Below are 17,177 nucleotides of genomic sequence, written 5' to 3'. Positions count from 1 at the left end.
ACTACACTTTTTCTGCAAAGCTGCACCAGCTTTTTTAATCCTTCTGTATGAAAGTCTGCCGCCTGATGATTGAACCAGTTAGTAAAGCCAGTGTTGAGTTTATTGTCGTTTTGAAATCGTTGTCCATCCAGCCACTTTTTCAAATGCAAGAACAGGAAATAGTCTCTTAGTGAAAGGTTGGGACTGCAGGGACAGTGCTCAAAAGTTCCCAACGAAAATATTGAATCTTCTCCTTGGTTTTGGCAGCGGCATGAGGGGGTGCGTTATCGTGAATGAGGATTATGCCACACGACAGTTTCCCACGTCGTCGGTCTTGGACCGCACATCTCAGTTTGGTCAGCGTTCCACAGCTGTAATTGATGTCCCACGGTCCATGAAATGAATCGAATGGACGCCCTTTTCGTGCCAAAGACCGGTAGCCATTATTTATCGATTAGAGAACGGAGATTGTTCAAAAAATTTTTGTTTGGTTAAACTTGAATGGCGCCTCTGCATTGACTGTTGTTTAGATTGTGCTTTGGTGTCGTCTCGTCGACTGTAATGATGGGCTAAACTGATCACCTCCATATTCTCTGTAGCGCTCCAAAAACTGTCGTGCACTTCGCGTTCTTTGCTGTTTGTGCTGATCAGTGAGTATTTTTGGTACTCAACTCGCACACAGTTTTTGATATGCAAGCTGTTCAGTGACAATTCTGTATACTGAGGTTTTAGCAACATTTCGGAATTCATTAACTACACATTTGTATGGTCATTTTGAAATTCTCGAGGCCATTTTCGAACTTGTTCGTCAGTCATTATTTCAAGTCGATAGACTAGGCATAACTTACAATGGATTTGAGGAGCTGAAAATTCTTTTGCCAGCAAAAATTTACTCTCAGCGACTGAATAACGGCTACTGAATCAAACTAACACTGCAGTAGTTACCTACAGAGTCTGTAGAGAGCGTTGCATGCGAGAAACTTCATTCAAGCCACCGTCAGTTAAATACTAGTCACCGGACAATAGTTTTAGAAAACGCCTATCATAAGAAAATAACAGTGTTCCTATTTCACTTTCAAGGGGAGTCTTGACGAGACCCCTGTCTCTGACTAAAGCACGCCGTCGAGGGCAATACACTGTTACGAGGGTGAGCCAAATGAAAACCTTAAATTTGTAATAACAAATAGAAATTTCGCGCCGTAATCCTGTAAGTTGGTAAGCGTGCTACAAACAGCGTGCAGAATGGCCTGTAGGTGGTAGCATAGTGCAGATGCACATATGCCGCCGCAGTATCAGTATAAAGATGACCGCCCCACTTGCGACTTGCACCAGGCAAGAACAGCGTTCTGTTATTCGGTTTTTGCGTAGTGAAGGTGTGAAACCTATTGAAATTCATCTACGAATGAAGTTTCAGTACGGTGATGCATGTCTGTCACAGCAGCAAGTCTACGAATGGAGTAGGAAGTTCGCAAATGGTGTGACTTCAGTGGAAGATGCTCCTCGTCCAGGTCAGGCACAACGAGTTGTGACTCCACAGAACATTGCAGCAGTTGATGCCATAGTGAAGGAAAACCGCCGAGTGACACTGAATGACATTTCAGCATGTTTACAGATAAGTCATGGGTCAGAACACCACATTGTGCATGATGTGCTCCAGTTTCAGAAAGTGTCTGCAAGGTGGGTGCCACGGCAGCTGACTCCTGAAATGAGAGAAAGACGTGTTGATGCTTGTGAAGAACTTCTTCGGCGTTTTGAACGAGAAGGTGATGGCTTCCTTGCAAGAATCGTTACTGGGGACGAAACATGGGTTCACTTCCACCAACCGAAAACGAAGAGAGCGAGCAAGTGTACCACTTCTGCACAATAAATAATATTTTTAAAAAATATTTAAGGTTTTCATTTGACTCACCCTCGTACTTAACCGTACTTAACCGTCTGAATGGGCCACAGTATTATAGGAAAAACAGAGTTATACTTTACCTTGAAACAGTTTAGACCGCATCCACTACATCAGACACTCTACAACTAACTGAAACGTATTTACATTGGTGCTTCGGGTTCTTATGACCTCCAGTGTTGACAGCAGAACCTCTTTAACTTCTCCCATGAACCACAAAAGCCTACGTGTCATGCAAAGCGTTAATCAACCTTTGGGCCACTCACGCACATGGGAACCTATTCTGTATGCTCGTACTTTCGTTAACAGTGTGCAGTGTCAAATGCTTCTCCTCAGGCAGACGCTACGCAGACGTTTAGAAAGCGTCCTCGTAAATTAACATGAGATGTACTCATGACGCAGACAAATGGGGTACACTGATTCCACCCCTGGATGAGTGTTGCCGTCAGGTAAGGCTTCAGACCACCCGCTGCGACTAACATTGCCCCAGCCCACATATTCTTCAACGGAAGTGAAATTTGAGGCAGCCTTTCCATTATGGGAGCCACTAATCCACAATGCTGAATTATCCACAGAACTAACCCCTTTAGACACAAGAGAATATTTACACAGAAAAGGTTCAAAAAGAAGGAGAACTTCGCTTACTGTAGTCCGTAGCATGTTGACGCGGAATGACATGATTCCAGCAGACAAAGAAAACGAAGGAAATTAATCGAATTTGAGATGTACTCACGAGAAAATTACACAAAGAGAGATAATGGAAGTTATTGACTAGCCACCAGGGTCCTAGAGATTCGTTACAAGGGATAGCGTAGACGGTAGCATATACTGGCTTGGCGACTGCATGTACATTGTCAGGAACTCGTGGCGTCGACCACACGCATACGTGCCCTCAACTCTGGCGTCGTCAGAGCGACATTTTCGTGATGTGACTGAATTAATAGCAAGCCTGGACTCAGCTAGTCTTACTTCAAGGTAATGAACATCGCAGAATGCGCCAATTTACATGTTAACAAAGAACTAATGAGCAACTGCTTCATGGAAAGCGAATGACACAAGCCTGAGTATTGAATGAGGCGGAGTGTGGTGTCTCTGCCCATTTTATAGCCTAGCCTTATGTTTCCACAGCTAAAAACATTACATTTCCGACGCTATAGAGAGACTCCATTGTTCTACTCCTGTTATATCTTTATGGCGAACCAGGATTCGCTGTTTTAGAGTATAAAACATATGTAGCTCTAGAGACATTCTGCGATTTGTCTGTTGCGGTAGTAAGAAAAAAAGAAAGTTGGCTGTTGTAGAAGTACACCTTCAGATAATCATGACCAAGTAAAGTTTATAAATTACACTCTATGTGCCCGTAGTTTTAGTTATTTGTATGTAAACGATATGGATGTTGCTCATCTGATTTCATTGCTCTACTGGATACTGGCAATCCTTTGTAAGTAAATTCCATATAAAATTTGGATGGGGCGTATATGCCATAGAGGATTGTAGTTTTTTTTTTTAACATTTATTAGTGGCATTACGCAGTATCGAACAGCAACACTCCATTAAAAATTAGAACTGAGTGGCGTACTGTAGACTTTCTCTTGATGGAAATCTAAGTTGCACATCTGATCCCATTGTTCTACTGGAGTACTTGGTATTCTTCATATTGCATTTCAAAATCAGGAGGGTGTGTAAATGCTGCAGAAGACTGCCGTCTCTAATGAGACATTTGTTAATTCTAGGGGAGGCAGTACCACAGAGAAATATTCTGCTAAAACAAAGGAGACTGACAGTTGTAAATAATGGTACTTGTAGGATACTTTACTGAAAACGGGGGCTGACAGGTGTAAAGTAGATGATCTTTGTTAGCACAAACTCGAACACAAGCGACGTGGGTATTATTCTGAAGGGTATCATAGGACTGCGTTACTTATTTAAACTTTAAACATACTTTTCCAGTAGAATTTAAATCACAGCCACAGTTTTAGTAGCACACAGCTATAGAGGCATCGAGAATATGAACACTCTCTCACTGCTGTATGGCTCTGAGCACTATGGGACTTAACATCTATGGTCATCAGTCCCCTAGAACTTAGAACTACTTAAACCTAACTAACCTAAGGACAGCACACAACACCCAGCCATCACGAGGCAGAGAAAATCCCTGACCCCGCCGGGAATCGAACCCGGGAACCCGGGCTCTCACTGCTGTAGTAGAGGCTAGGGCAGAAGGTAGCAGTTCTCCCACGAAGTAAACGGTGAGAGACAGGTGTGTGTCTTCTTCCCGCAGGACTTGCTGGGCGCTGCTGGTGCTGGCGGCGGCGGTGGGCGCGGCGGTGCTGGCGGCCGACCAGCTGGCCGAGTTCTCGCGCAGCCCGACGCGCACCCTGCTCCAGGCGAGGCACCTGCCCGTCGGCAGCCTGCCCTTCCCCGCCGTCACTCTGTGTCCAGCCGTCAAGACCAACAGGACGCTGGCCTCACAGCTGCTCACGAGGTGCCTAAGTACCTTCTCCACGAACGGCTCACCTTAGTAGGTCTCTCGCGCCTCTTGGACCTGTTGCGCATGTTAGCTACCGAGAAAATTTGAAACCGTTGCTTTTGTATCACCCTCTGAGCTCCTGCGGTGGCGCTCGAAGTCCTATTCGCGGCAGCGGCCAGAACCACGCGCCGGTGTGCAGCACGTGAAACAAATTACGCGACAGATCGCTCCGCAGATTTACTCAGAAACGTTTTTCCGCGGGCCTCCATTAATCCACTGCATTGGCAAGCAATTAAATCAGCCTTGGTTAAGATCAAGAACTAAATGCACGTTTTAATCCTCCCCTGGAAGCGTGAAGTCAATTGAGACCCCATACCACTTTTTGCTCTTCATAACTTACCGTTCTAGATCAAAAACGTGTTCTGGCTGAATGGAATGGTCTGGTTCAAAAAGCCTCCAACTAAGTGTCAAATTCTGCCCCATAATATAATTCTGGATAAACCTGGTCCTAAAGTGGCACCCGACAGTTCACTAAAAGAAGCCTTGAATCGCGAGACAGATTTAAGATTGTCACTACCCCTACACAACAATAGATATAATTACTTACAAACGGAATATTTCATGACAGGGCTCGTCCACGAGATATTTAACAAATTTCGTTGTATGTCCGAAATCTGGACTTGTTTATTCATTACTAACCTCATGACCAAGCTTTTATGGGTAGCTCTAAGCATCGACGCCGGAAGACTCGGCTGGCGTAGAGGTAATAAATTACGAGGGCGTGCTGAAAAGAAATGCCTCCGAGTTTTCATTCTGTTCTCAGAATCAGTTGATGTATTACATGTAACACACATTAATCGGTCCTGTTTGCCGCTTCGCTGAAGCAAACTGCAGTTCTCTGCCGCCAGAGGACTCCGAATTGTAACATGTAACGTGGGGGCGTGAAAAAATGGTTCAAATGGCTCTGACGACTATGGGACTTAGTTTCTGAGGTCATCAGTCCCCTAGAACTTAGAACTACTTAAACCTAACTAACATGAGGACATCACACACATCCATGCCCGAGGGAGGATTCGAACCTGCGACCGTAGCGGTAACGTCATTCCAGACTGTAGCGCCTAGAACCGCTCGGCCACTCCAGCCGGCGGGGACGTGAAATGTAGCTATATCGGTGTACTGCGAGACCCTCACAAAACTGAAATCACGAACCTGAAGAGTTCGTCAACACACGGTGCACCCTCACCTTCAGCCTCACAATGCCAGAACTCACACAAGCGCTGCGAAATCTGCAACAATCCAGAGCCTTAGGTTCTCTGCCATCGATCATTCTCCACACGGTCCCGACTTGGCTCCATCTGATCTACATCTGTTTCCAAAACTTAAAGAAAACTTTCGAGTAATTTACCTTGATATGTTGATGCGGTTCAAGTGGAGCTAAGGTAGTGGCACCGTCAACAAAGTCAAACATTCTTCTGTGACCGTATCAACAAACTGGTCTCTCGTTGGGAGAAATGTGTTCGTCGGTGGGGTGAATGTATTGACGAATAAATACGAGTGAGTAAATATGAAAATTAAATATTTACAATGTTATTAACGTTTGTTTTATTTAAAAAGCTTTAAGAAATTTCACATAATAAATTCGGTGGCATTACTTTCCACCGCGCCCTCGCATATATGGGGTGTCCCAAGAAACTCAGAAAAAGATAAGGAGGAGGTGCCTTACACCAAAAGAAGTAAACAATGGCTCTAAAGCTCATATCTTAAGGGAATGAGCAATTGATCGTTTTCGATACTATGAAACACATCTCTTCTGCAAGAAGCTCTCTGCTTTTCATATTTTGGAGTGTATGGACCAAAACAAGAAAAAGATTGTTGATTAACATGGGCCCTAAGGTGCATACTTTACAGCTATGAGCACTTATTCAGTGGAAGAGATGTGTTTCACACTAGCGAAAATAACAAGTTCTCATAGCTCGTAAAGTATGTATTTTAGACCCCATGTTCACTAGACATTTTTTCTTGTTTTTGTCAATGCTTCCTCCTCCCAAGATATGGAAAGCAAAGACCTTAAAATGGAGGAGATCTGTTTCATGGTATCGAAGATGAACAAGTGCTCAGACTTCGTAATGTATGCATTTTAGAACCCTTCTCTCGTTCTTCCTACAGCCAACTGAACAGATTTGAAAGGACGATGCTAGTGGCGGGATGGTCCTTTCGGAGAATTGTCACACGATTTGCACGTGCTGCGTCAGTTGTGCAGTGATGCTGGTACCAGTGTTAAGGTGAACATTCTCACACCAGTTGTTGACGTTCTAGACGTCCACGCAGCATAGACGGCCTCTAACATTGTCCTATCCTAAGGGCAGCAGTGGCAGATCGTACAGCTACCATAGCACAGGTAACAGGGCTTGTGAGCGCAGACGTGTCAATGCGAATTGTTGCGAACCGGTTATTAGCAGAGGGACTACGGGCAAACATACCTCTAGGCCGTCTTCCACTCACATCACGGCACCGATGTGTACGAATCGACTGGTGCCGTCAGAGGATCACTTGGAAGATGGAATGCCGCTCCGTTGTCCCAAGCGATGAAAGCAGATTCTGCCTGCACACAAACGTGTGACTTACACCTGGTGAGCGCTGTCTCGTAGGCCTTATAACATGGGATGCCGTAAGCCACAAATCTCGTTCACTCTTGGTGTTTCTGCAGAGGAAGCTAACCAGCGTTCGGTACGTGCAGAATTTTAGACGCCGCCGGCCGGTGTGGCCGTGCGGTTCTAAACGCTTCAGTCTGGAACCGCGTGACCGCTACGGTCGCAGGTTCGAATCCTGCCTCTGGCATGTATGTGTGTGATGTACTTAGTTAGGTTTAAGTAGTTCTAAGTTCTAGGGACTGATGACCACAGCTGTTAAGTCCCATAGTGCTCAGAGCCATTTGAACCATTTTTTGTTAGACGCGTCCTTCTGCCGTTGTTGCAACGGGAAGTTGCTGTGTTGTTCCAACAGGCCTATGCTCCACCACAGACTGCCCACGAAACTCAACCTGTTCTGAAAGACGTGCGAGAACTTCGCTGGTCAGCATGGTCCCTGCACTTGTCTCCAGCCGTGCACTTGTGCGATATGATGGGTCGAGGAAAGGCTCATTCGGCTCGTCGCCCAATAACTACGTGAACAGGTCGAGCATTCGCAATCGGTACGATCGACTGGATTCCAAAATAAGCGCCCGAGAAGGCGACACCCACATACTAATATGGGTGTTTCGACATGCCTCGATACCTGCTACCTCAGAATCAGTTGTGCCGCTGATCTGTAAATGGAAGCATTTGATGTACCTCATAGCACTGTTGCAATAATAAATCTTGAGTGAATTTGAAACTTTTAAAGGGTGTACTAATTTATTTTTTGCGGCTGTGTATGTCAGTGAACTCGAGACTTTTAGAAAACAGGTCAAGTTTCGCCGCTCTCTGCACTTCCCTCTGGCGGCTTTTTACTTTATGTTTTTCCCGCCAGGTATCGCCTTCGCGCCCACCATTGCCACGAGATGTCACGTCAGATACCAGTTAAACTTCGAGCAAATAACACTACAAGAATTAAATATTCTTTATTACTATAAATTATATGCGCAAACCATCCTCGAGAATCACTCTGTCTGCTAGGGAAAACCGTATCAAAACATCTACAGTAGTTACTCACATTAGCCGTCACTTGCAGACAGAGAAAACACGAATTTAGTAATATGTGTAGATGTATATATTCAGCAATAGATTTCGCTCTATATTGTACCATCTTCAAGCTACAAAGACGAAATGTGTTCCTGAATAATGATAAAAAAACAAGTACGGCTGTCGCACATACAATAAAATTTCTCAAACTTCCAAAGGCTCTCAGATCCGAAGAGTAAATTGAAAACAATCACTTCAGACCGGCAGTACACCATCTCTAATTGCTTTCTAGTAGCTCCCGCAGGTAATAGTCTCCATAAACAAAATAGGATCTTCATAAACAAAATAGGGTAACAATCAAAAGTTAGAAAGGAGAAAGACATACGAAAAACGCGACACTTCAAGTTTCCGCTGGAAGAAGAGGTATTCATTGTTCTCTATTAGATCTCACCTAGTCCGCCTCGTTCACTAAACAAGCTCCCATCTAGCCAAGGCCTCCAACCTCTACTTTTCATCTTATTCCTATCTACTAAGTGTACGGCCACTGAACTGTAACACTCACCTAGAGAACGAGCAAGTGACTAAGACGAGTATAGTAAGACCAGAAACACACTTTGCTAACGTCATAATGTGTATTGCTCCACTTGAGAAGGATCGTTGAGTTTGTAAGATTACATTGCGAGAAACCACCAGTACAAGACTGTCATTCCATCGCCATATTTCAATAGAGTTTTTGCACTGCAGTACAAGCCTATATCACAATATGCAGGTTACGACATGGTTTGTTCATCCCATCGTTTTTAAAAGTAATTTGGCGTTTGATATTGGACAGCTTCAGTGCAAACGTACCCTTGGATGAGAAAACTGGCTTTCTTGAGGTATGCGTATTGTCATTAAAATCCCACACAAGCTCTCTGTAGACTGATTAGCTGAGCAACGCTATCAAATCAGTACTAAAAGTTTGTTCTTCAGATTCCGTAATTATTTTAAGCAAAGGGAAATCCATACTAATAATAAATCTGTAAAACTGTCGTGTCTGTCTGCCTGTTTGAACACGCGCCGAAGTTAGTACACAAATTTTTATGCTAAAAATAAAATAAAAACAGCCTCGATCGCGTTTCCAGATTTTTTATTTGTCAGCAACCGGTTTCGGCCCTTTCCTCAGACCATATTCAGGCTTTTCCCAACCATTATGGTGGCGGCAGACGGAGCGAGATCCGTAGAAGTAAAGTTATCACTAGCAACCTTACTTCTACGGATCTCGCTCACCCTGCTGTCACCAGCAGCCATAATGGTGGGGAAAAGCCTGAAGATGGTCTGAGATCTTCACCTTTCCCGCGGCTTATCATACAACCGTAGCGAGAAATCCTATTCGGACGAAAATGCATTTCAAACCTGGTTAGATGACATCTTTAACTCACAACCAATAGGTGTGTTTTTGCGTCATCCGTCTTCTGTCGGGTTGGATGCGGCCCGCCATGAATTCCACTTCCGAGCCAACCTCTTCCTCTCAGTAGCACTTGCAATCTACGTCCTCATTTATTTGCGGGTTGTGTTCCTATATCTGTTTTCTTCTACATTTTTTACCCTCTACAGCTTCCTCTAGTGTTATGGAAGTTATTCCGTGATACCTTAACAGACAGGCCACCATCCAGTGCCTTTTTCTTGTCAGTGTTCTCCATGTTTCTTTTCCTAGTCGATTCTCCGGAGAAATTCCTCACTCCTCACATTATCAGTCCACCTCATTTTCAGCATTCTTCTGTAGCAAAATATCTTAAATGATTCGATTATCTTGTGTTCCAGTTTTCCCATAGTCCATATTTCACTACCATACACTGCTGTGCTCCAAAAGAAGGTTCGCAAAAATTTCTGCCTCAAATTAAAACCAAAGTTTGACACTAGTAGACTCTCTTGGCGAGGAATGGCTTTTTTGCCAGTGCTAGTCTACTTTTCATGTCCTTACATTGTCCGTTACGGGTTATTATGCTACCTAGGTAGCAGAATTCCTTAACTTCATCTGCTTTGTGATCAGCAATCACGATGTCGCTGTTCTCATTCTGCTACTTTTCATTACTTACGTCTCTCTTTGGTTTAAACGCAGCCTATTTTCTGTACTAATTAGACTGTTCATTCCGTTCAGCAGATCTTGTAGTTCTTCTTAACTTTCACTCCGGATAGCAATGTCATCAGCGAATCGGATCATTGATATTCTTTCACCTTGAATTTTAATTCCACTCCTGAACCTTCCTTTTATTTATATTATTGCTTCTTTGCTTCTTCGATGTACAGTTTTAACAGTAGAGGTGAAAGGCTATATCTTGGTCGTCCACTCTTGTTATTCCCTCTTGGCTCTTGTACATATTGTATATTACCCGTCTCTCCCTACAGCTTACCCCTAATTTTCTCAGAATTTCTAACATCTTGCTCCATTTTACATTGCCGAACGCTGTTTCCAGGTTGACAAACTCAATGAACGTTTCTTGATTTTTTTTCCATTCTTCTGTATATTATTCTTGTAAGCAATCTGGATGTATGAGCTGTTGAGCTGTTTGTGCGATAATTCTCGCACTTGTCGGCTCTTGCAAATTGTCGGAATTATGTAAGCGATGTTTTTTCGAAAGGCAAATGGTACATCGCCAGACCCATAGATTCTACATACCAACATGAATAGTCGCTTAGCTGCCACTTCTACAGGCGTGGCCGGCCGGAGTGGCCGAGCGGTTCTAGGAGTTACAGTCTGGAACCGCGCGACCGCTACGGTCGCAGGTTCGCATCCTGCCTCGGGCATGTATGTGTGTGATGTCCTTAGGTTAGTTAGGTTTAAGTATTTCTGAGTTCTAGGAGACCGATGACCTCATCAGTTAAGTCCCATAGTGCTCAGATCCATTTGAACCAATCTACAGGCGTGGATTCTGTAAACTATGTCAGCGTTGTCAGATAGTTATAGTTAACGTGAAAGAACATGTGTTCAACAAACTAATGAAAACGCTATTAAAATAACCACTGTACTAATACAAATGAAATACAACCATGATAACCTTACAACAAAAGTCTGTTTCAGTAAAACATAAAGTAACTGTATAACGGTCCGCTGCTCGTGGTCTCGCGGTAGCGTTCTCGCTTCCCGAGCACGAGGTCCCGGGTTCGATTCCCGGTGGGGTTAGTGATTTTTCCCGCCTCGAGATGACTGGGTGTTGTTCTGTCGTCTTCACCATCATCATCATTTATCCCCATCACGGTCGGTGAAAGGCAAACCACCTCCAGTAGGACCTTGCCTAGTAAACCGGTGCGGGTCTCCCGCATCGTTCCCCTACGCTCTGTAAAGAAGCATGGGACTTCATTTCATCTGTAAAACGAGCGTGCTTATATCGACATGAATTAGTACGATATTATTCACTTTGTACTCCCAAGCGGTCTGTGTTTATTTGCTGCCCTGTGTCATACCAAAATAGTATGGAAAATAAAATTGTGTATTCACAAAAACCAGAAATTGTGTCACTAAAAGCGGAAACGGTCAGTATCAACTGTACCGTATCGTAAGTTTTTCGTCCTTACACTACGTAGTACTGGAAGTATCGGGACACTTTTGATGGAGAAATTGTCTTAAGATTTCCTTAATGATTTTCGATCTGACTCCTTGTAGCTCTGTCATAGAAAGGCTAAAAATCTGGAATCATGAGCGAACTCAGCCTTCACTTAATAGGGAAATGTGTTTTCTCAGAGTCAGCAAAGAGTAGAATCTGCCCTGATAGCCGAGTGGTGGCTGCAACAGATAAATCGCAACGTGGAAGATAAGGTTAGTTCATAATTCCACACAGAACAACTTTCTGTCTCTAAACCATACATTGAGGACCTGATATCACATGTTCAGTGAAAATAACTCAAAGTATTCCATGGAAGTGCCACAAAAAATCAAGCTAATTTAGCACGATGATTCTGTGCCATCCAGAAAATAATCCGTCGATACAAAGTTGTCAAGCATATTCTATGTTGTTGTCAAGATTCAGTTACACTACCAGTAAGAAGAATAGCAACAGAATGTTCACTCAGCGGGCTTGGAAGTAACTACAGCTTAGGTGTCTAAGATGCAGCTGCTGAGGACGGAAATGCCCAAAGTAAATCCCAATGGATGTTATTAGCATTCCTGTAACTAGATTTAAGGCCTAGAACATCTTTACTAATAATACTCACATTGCATCAACTGCATACTAAACATCATAAGCGCCAGCCGGTGTGGCCGTGCGGTTCTAGGCGCTACAGTCTGGAACCGAGCGACCGCTACGGTCGTAGGTTCGAATCCTGCCTTGGGCATGGATGTGTGTGATGTCCTTAGGTTACTTATATTTAAATAGTTCTAAGTTCTAGGGGACTGATGACCACAGATATTAAGTCCCATAGTGCTCAGAGCCATTTGAACCATTTTGAACCATCATAAGTCGACAACTGTCGCAATTATTTGTGTTTCTTTGTCTTCAGCATCCTTAAAACTCAAACACTCATTCATCAGACGCGGTTCATATTTTTCGAGTATCTCGAGTGGTTGTACTGTGAACATCTTGAGTAGGCAACACATCTTCATTGTATAGACTTAGGGAATATTTTTCTTCAAATCACTGTCATAGGTTCCAGCCCCAAACAACAGAGCACTGATTGCAAAACATGAATATCCACAGGGACACTTCGTCAGCTGTGAACAACTTTAAGTTCTAACTAACGAAAGGCTACTGTCCAGAAACCAAATGCAGTGACAGAAGATGCAGGTCGAAAAGGCTTTGAATATGAAACCAGTGACGGTATTCCAGCTTCGCCTGACATGAAAGAATAAGCAGTTGTTATCGGAACGTACAACAAGGAACACAAAACGCTGACAGTAATGTCTAAAATAAATCTTGCTTAAGCAAAACTGACATTCAATCTGTACATGTACTCGTTATGATTACAATGTATTCTCTGCTGCTGGTTTGTCGATAAAAGTGAAAAGTGCCTTTATTAAGGAGCTTTCCAACGTTAAGTACACTTAAGAGAGGAAGAAACATTTTCATTAAGCTGAGCGTGGTGCAGAGATTTTACGCAGCACCTTCACGGAGTGTTATTAATTTAGAGCTTGTTGTTTTCTTATGAACGACACGTTTGGGCTACCGTAATACTCATATGACAGAGCTGTAGTGCGACGGCACAGATGGGCGGATGGTTTTAGAATAATATGCAGAGACTATGCATACGCTGATGATTCATAACGCCAAGTTACCACAACGTCAAATTATATAGCCCAGACTTAAATTTTGCCTGCGAAAGAATTGCTCAACAATAGGTGAGCAGCATGAGAAACACCACACCCCAAGCACAACTCCAACCCATTATATGCCAGTTAATCACAGCAAAACGTCTATGCTTGTATCTTTCTGCCAACAACTTAATTTCTTTCGAAGCAAACTGTGACATCGTTGCAAATTTGATAAACAAGTGTTACTTTACACCACACCATGGTTCACGCCCACTTATTCCTCCACCCACCGCAGTGTCCCATATCCGCAGATTTACATCTACACTCACCAGCTTCTTGTTGATAGCATTTTGGCTGTCTATTATGCTGTTACTGTGAAGATTACCTTTTGTAAATACCAATATTCTGTACTGAAAAATCAGTGTTTCCATTCTTCCAGCTCCGCCATTCAAACATAGTGGAAAAAAGCGACAGAGAAGCACCTAAGAACTAACAATTAATAATAAGTGAAGATTGGCGAACTCCACCAGTCATCTGACCATTATGAAAAGCTACTTCCTTGCCCACAGCACTGCAATCCGAACTGAGGGGTATCGTGGGACTCCGTCACTTATTTATACTTTAAACATACTTCTCCAGTGGAATTTGAATCACAGCCACAGTTTCAGTAGCCGGCCGAAGTGGCCGTGCGGTTAAAGGCGCTGCAGTCTGGAACCGCAAGACAGCTACGGTCGCAGGTTCGAATCCTGCCTCGGGCATGGATGTTTGTGATGTCCTTAGGTTAGTTAGGTTTAACTAGTTTTAAGTTCTAGGGGACTAATAACCTCAGCAGTTGAATCCCATAGTGCTCAGAGCCATTTGAGCCAAGCCACAGTTTCAGTAGCACTCAGCTAGAGAGGCATCGAGAATTTGAACACTCTTCATTGTTGTAGTAGAGGCTAGGGCAAAAAGTAGCAGTTTTCCCACAAAGTAAACGGTGAGGGACATTGTAACTCACGTGTAAAATAACCTTCTTGCAATCGAAAACTTAAATGTTCCAACTCACTGTCAATTAATACGCACGAACTGTTCAGAATATTTCATTAAAATTACAAGCAAATCTTTAGTGAGCTTATTATGATAATTCAGCTTCAGTCCTGGAAGTCTCATTAATGAGTTACAAAATATTTCCCAATAGCACTTTATACACAACTGTCTTTTAAAAGAAAGGAGTTTAGGTTTCAACATGTCATCAAGCTCAGATTGTTTCTAGGGTGTGGAAGGAAATCGACCGTACCCTTTCAAAGGAACTGTCCTGGCATCTACCTGGAGTGATTTAAGGAAATCACAGAGGGCCTAAAGCTAGATGGCCATATGCAGATTTCAGTTATCGTCCTCCAGAATGTGAGTCTCAATATACACTCCTGGAAATTGAAATAAGAACACCGTGAATTCATTGTCCCAGGAAGGGGAAACTTTATTGACACATTCCTGGGGTCAGATACATCACATGATCACACTGACAGAACCACAGGCACATAGACACAGGCAACAGAGCATGCACAATGTCGGCACTAGTACAGTGTATATCCACCTTTCGCAGCAATGCAGGCTGCTATTCTCCCATGGAGACGATCGTAGAGATGCTGGATGTAGTCCTGTGGAATGGCTTGCCATGCCATTTCCATCTGGCGCCTCAGTTGGACCAGCGTTCGTGCTGGACGTGCAGACCGCGTGAGACGACACTTCATCCAGTCCCAAACATGCTCAATGGGGGACAGATCCGGAGATCTTGCTGGCCAGGGTAGTTGACTTACACCTTCTAGAGCACGTTGGGTGGCACGGGATACATGCGGACGTGCATTGTCCTGTTGGAACAGCAAGTTCCCTTGCCGGTCTAGGAATGGTACAACGATGGGTTCGATGACGGTTTGGATGTACCGTGCACTATTCAGTGTCCCCTCGACGATCACCAGTGGTGTACGGCCAGTGTAGGAGATCGCTTCCCACACCATGATGCCGGGTGTTGGCCCTGTGTGCCTCGGTCGTATGCAGTCCTGATTGTGGCGCTCACCTGCACGGCGCCAAACACGCATACGACCATCATTGGCACCAAGGCAGAAGCGACTCTCATCGCTGAAGACGACACGTCTCCATTCGTCCCTCCATTCACGCCTGTCACGATACCACTGGAGGCGGGCTGCACGATGTTGGGGCGTGAGAGGAAGACGGCCTAACGGTGTGCGGGATCGTAGCCCAGCTTCATGGAGACGGTTGCGAATGGTCCTCGCCGATACCCCAGGAGCAACAGTGTCCCTAATTTGCTGGGAAGTGGCGGTGCGGTCCCCTACGGCACTGCGTAGGATCCTACGGTCATGGCGTGCATCCGTGCGTCGCTGCGGTCCGGTCCCAGGTCGACGGGCACGTGCACCTTCCGCCGACCACTGGCGACAACATCGATGTACTGTGGAGACCTCACGCCCCACGCGTTGAGCAATTCGGCGGTACGTCCACCCGGCCTCCCGCATGCCCACTATACGCCCTCGCTCAAAGTCCGTCAACTGCACATACGGTTCACGTCCACGCTGTCGCGGCATGCTACCAGTGTTAAAGACTGCGATGGAGCTCCGTATGCCACGGCAAACTGGCTGACACTGACGGCGGCGGTGCACAAATACTGCGCAGCTAGCGCCATTCGACGGCCAACACCGCGGTTCCTGGTGTGTCCGCTGTGCCGTGCGTGTGATCATTGCTTGTACAGCCCTCTCGCAGTGTCTGGAGCAAGTATGGTGGGTCTGACACACCGGTGTCAATGTGTTCTTTTTTCCATTTCCAGGAGTGTAGAATTCGATGCATGGTATATCATTTTAACAAGTTCGTGGATTGAGGAAACGTGTGTTTCGGCATCCTTAATATAGCAGTTACGAATAATACCCATGTCGCCTGTGTTCGAGTCTGTGCTAACAAAGACCATCTACTTGACACCTGTCAGCCCCCGTTTTTAGTAAAGTGTCCTGCAACTGTTAGTGTCCTTTCTTTAGCAGAATATTTCTGTGTGGTACTGCCTCCCCTACCATTAACAAATGTCTCACCAGAGACGGCAGTCTTCTACAGCATTTACACACCCTCGTGATTTTGAAATGCAATTTGAAGAATAGCAACTATTCCGATTGAACAATGGGATCAGATGTGCAACTTAGATTTCCATCAAGAGAAAGTCTACAGTACGCCACTCAGTTCTAATTTTTAGTAGAGTGTTGCTGTTTGATACTGCCTAATGCCACTAATAAATTTTAATAAAAACTACAATCCTCCATGGCATATACACCCCATCCAAATTTTATATGCTATTTACTTACAAAGGATTGCCAGTATTCCAGTATAGCAATGAAATCCAATGAGCAACATCCATATCGTTTACATACAAATAACTAAAACTACGGGCACATAGAGTGCAGTGTATAAACTTTACTTCGTAATGATTATCTGAAGGTGTACTTCTACAACAGCCAACTTTCTTTTGTTCTTACTACCGCAATAGACAAATTGCAGAATGACCCTAGCGCTACATATGTTTTATACTCGAAAACAGCGAATCCTAATTCGCCATAAAGATATACACTACTGGCCACTTAAATTGTTGCATCACGAAGATGACGTGCTATAGACGAGAAATTTAGCCGACAGGAAGAAGATGCTGTGATATGCAAATCATTACCTTTTCAGAGCATTCACACAAGGTTGGCGCCGGTGGCGACACCTACAACGTGCTGACACGAGGAAAGTTACCAGCCGATTTCTCATACACAAATAGCAGTTGACCGGCGTTGCCTGGTGAAACGTTGTTGTGATGCCTTGTGTAAGAAGGGGAAATGCGTACCATCGCGTTTCAGACTTTGATAAATGTCGGATTGTAGCCTATCGCGATTGCGGTTTATCGTATCGCAACATTGCTGCTCGCGCTGGTCG

General features: G+C 44.4%; 1 protein-coding gene across 1 annotated transcript in view; it reads left to right on the top strand.

Annotated features, from left to right (window-relative positions):
• LOC124613627 overlaps positions 1–17,177 on the top strand; it is a 76,598-nt gene that overhangs the window by 35,223 nt on the left and 24,198 nt on the right. Inside the window, exon 2 of the mRNA XM_047142341.1 lies at positions 4,158–4,361. Within this exon, the coding sequence (XP_046998297.1) occupies positions 4,158–4,361 (204 nt within the window). The remainder of the gene's footprint in view (positions 1–4,157; positions 4,362–17,177) is intronic.

This window comes from Schistocerca americana, chromosome 4, assembly GCF_021461395.2.
Source record: "Schistocerca americana isolate TAMUIC-IGC-003095 chromosome 4, iqSchAmer2.1, whole genome shotgun sequence".
NCBI classification, from domain to species: domain Eukaryota; kingdom Metazoa; phylum Arthropoda; class Insecta; order Orthoptera; family Acrididae; genus Schistocerca; species Schistocerca americana.
Note: the sequence above shows the minus strand (reverse complement) of the source record. Positions and strands in the feature narration are given on the sequence as shown.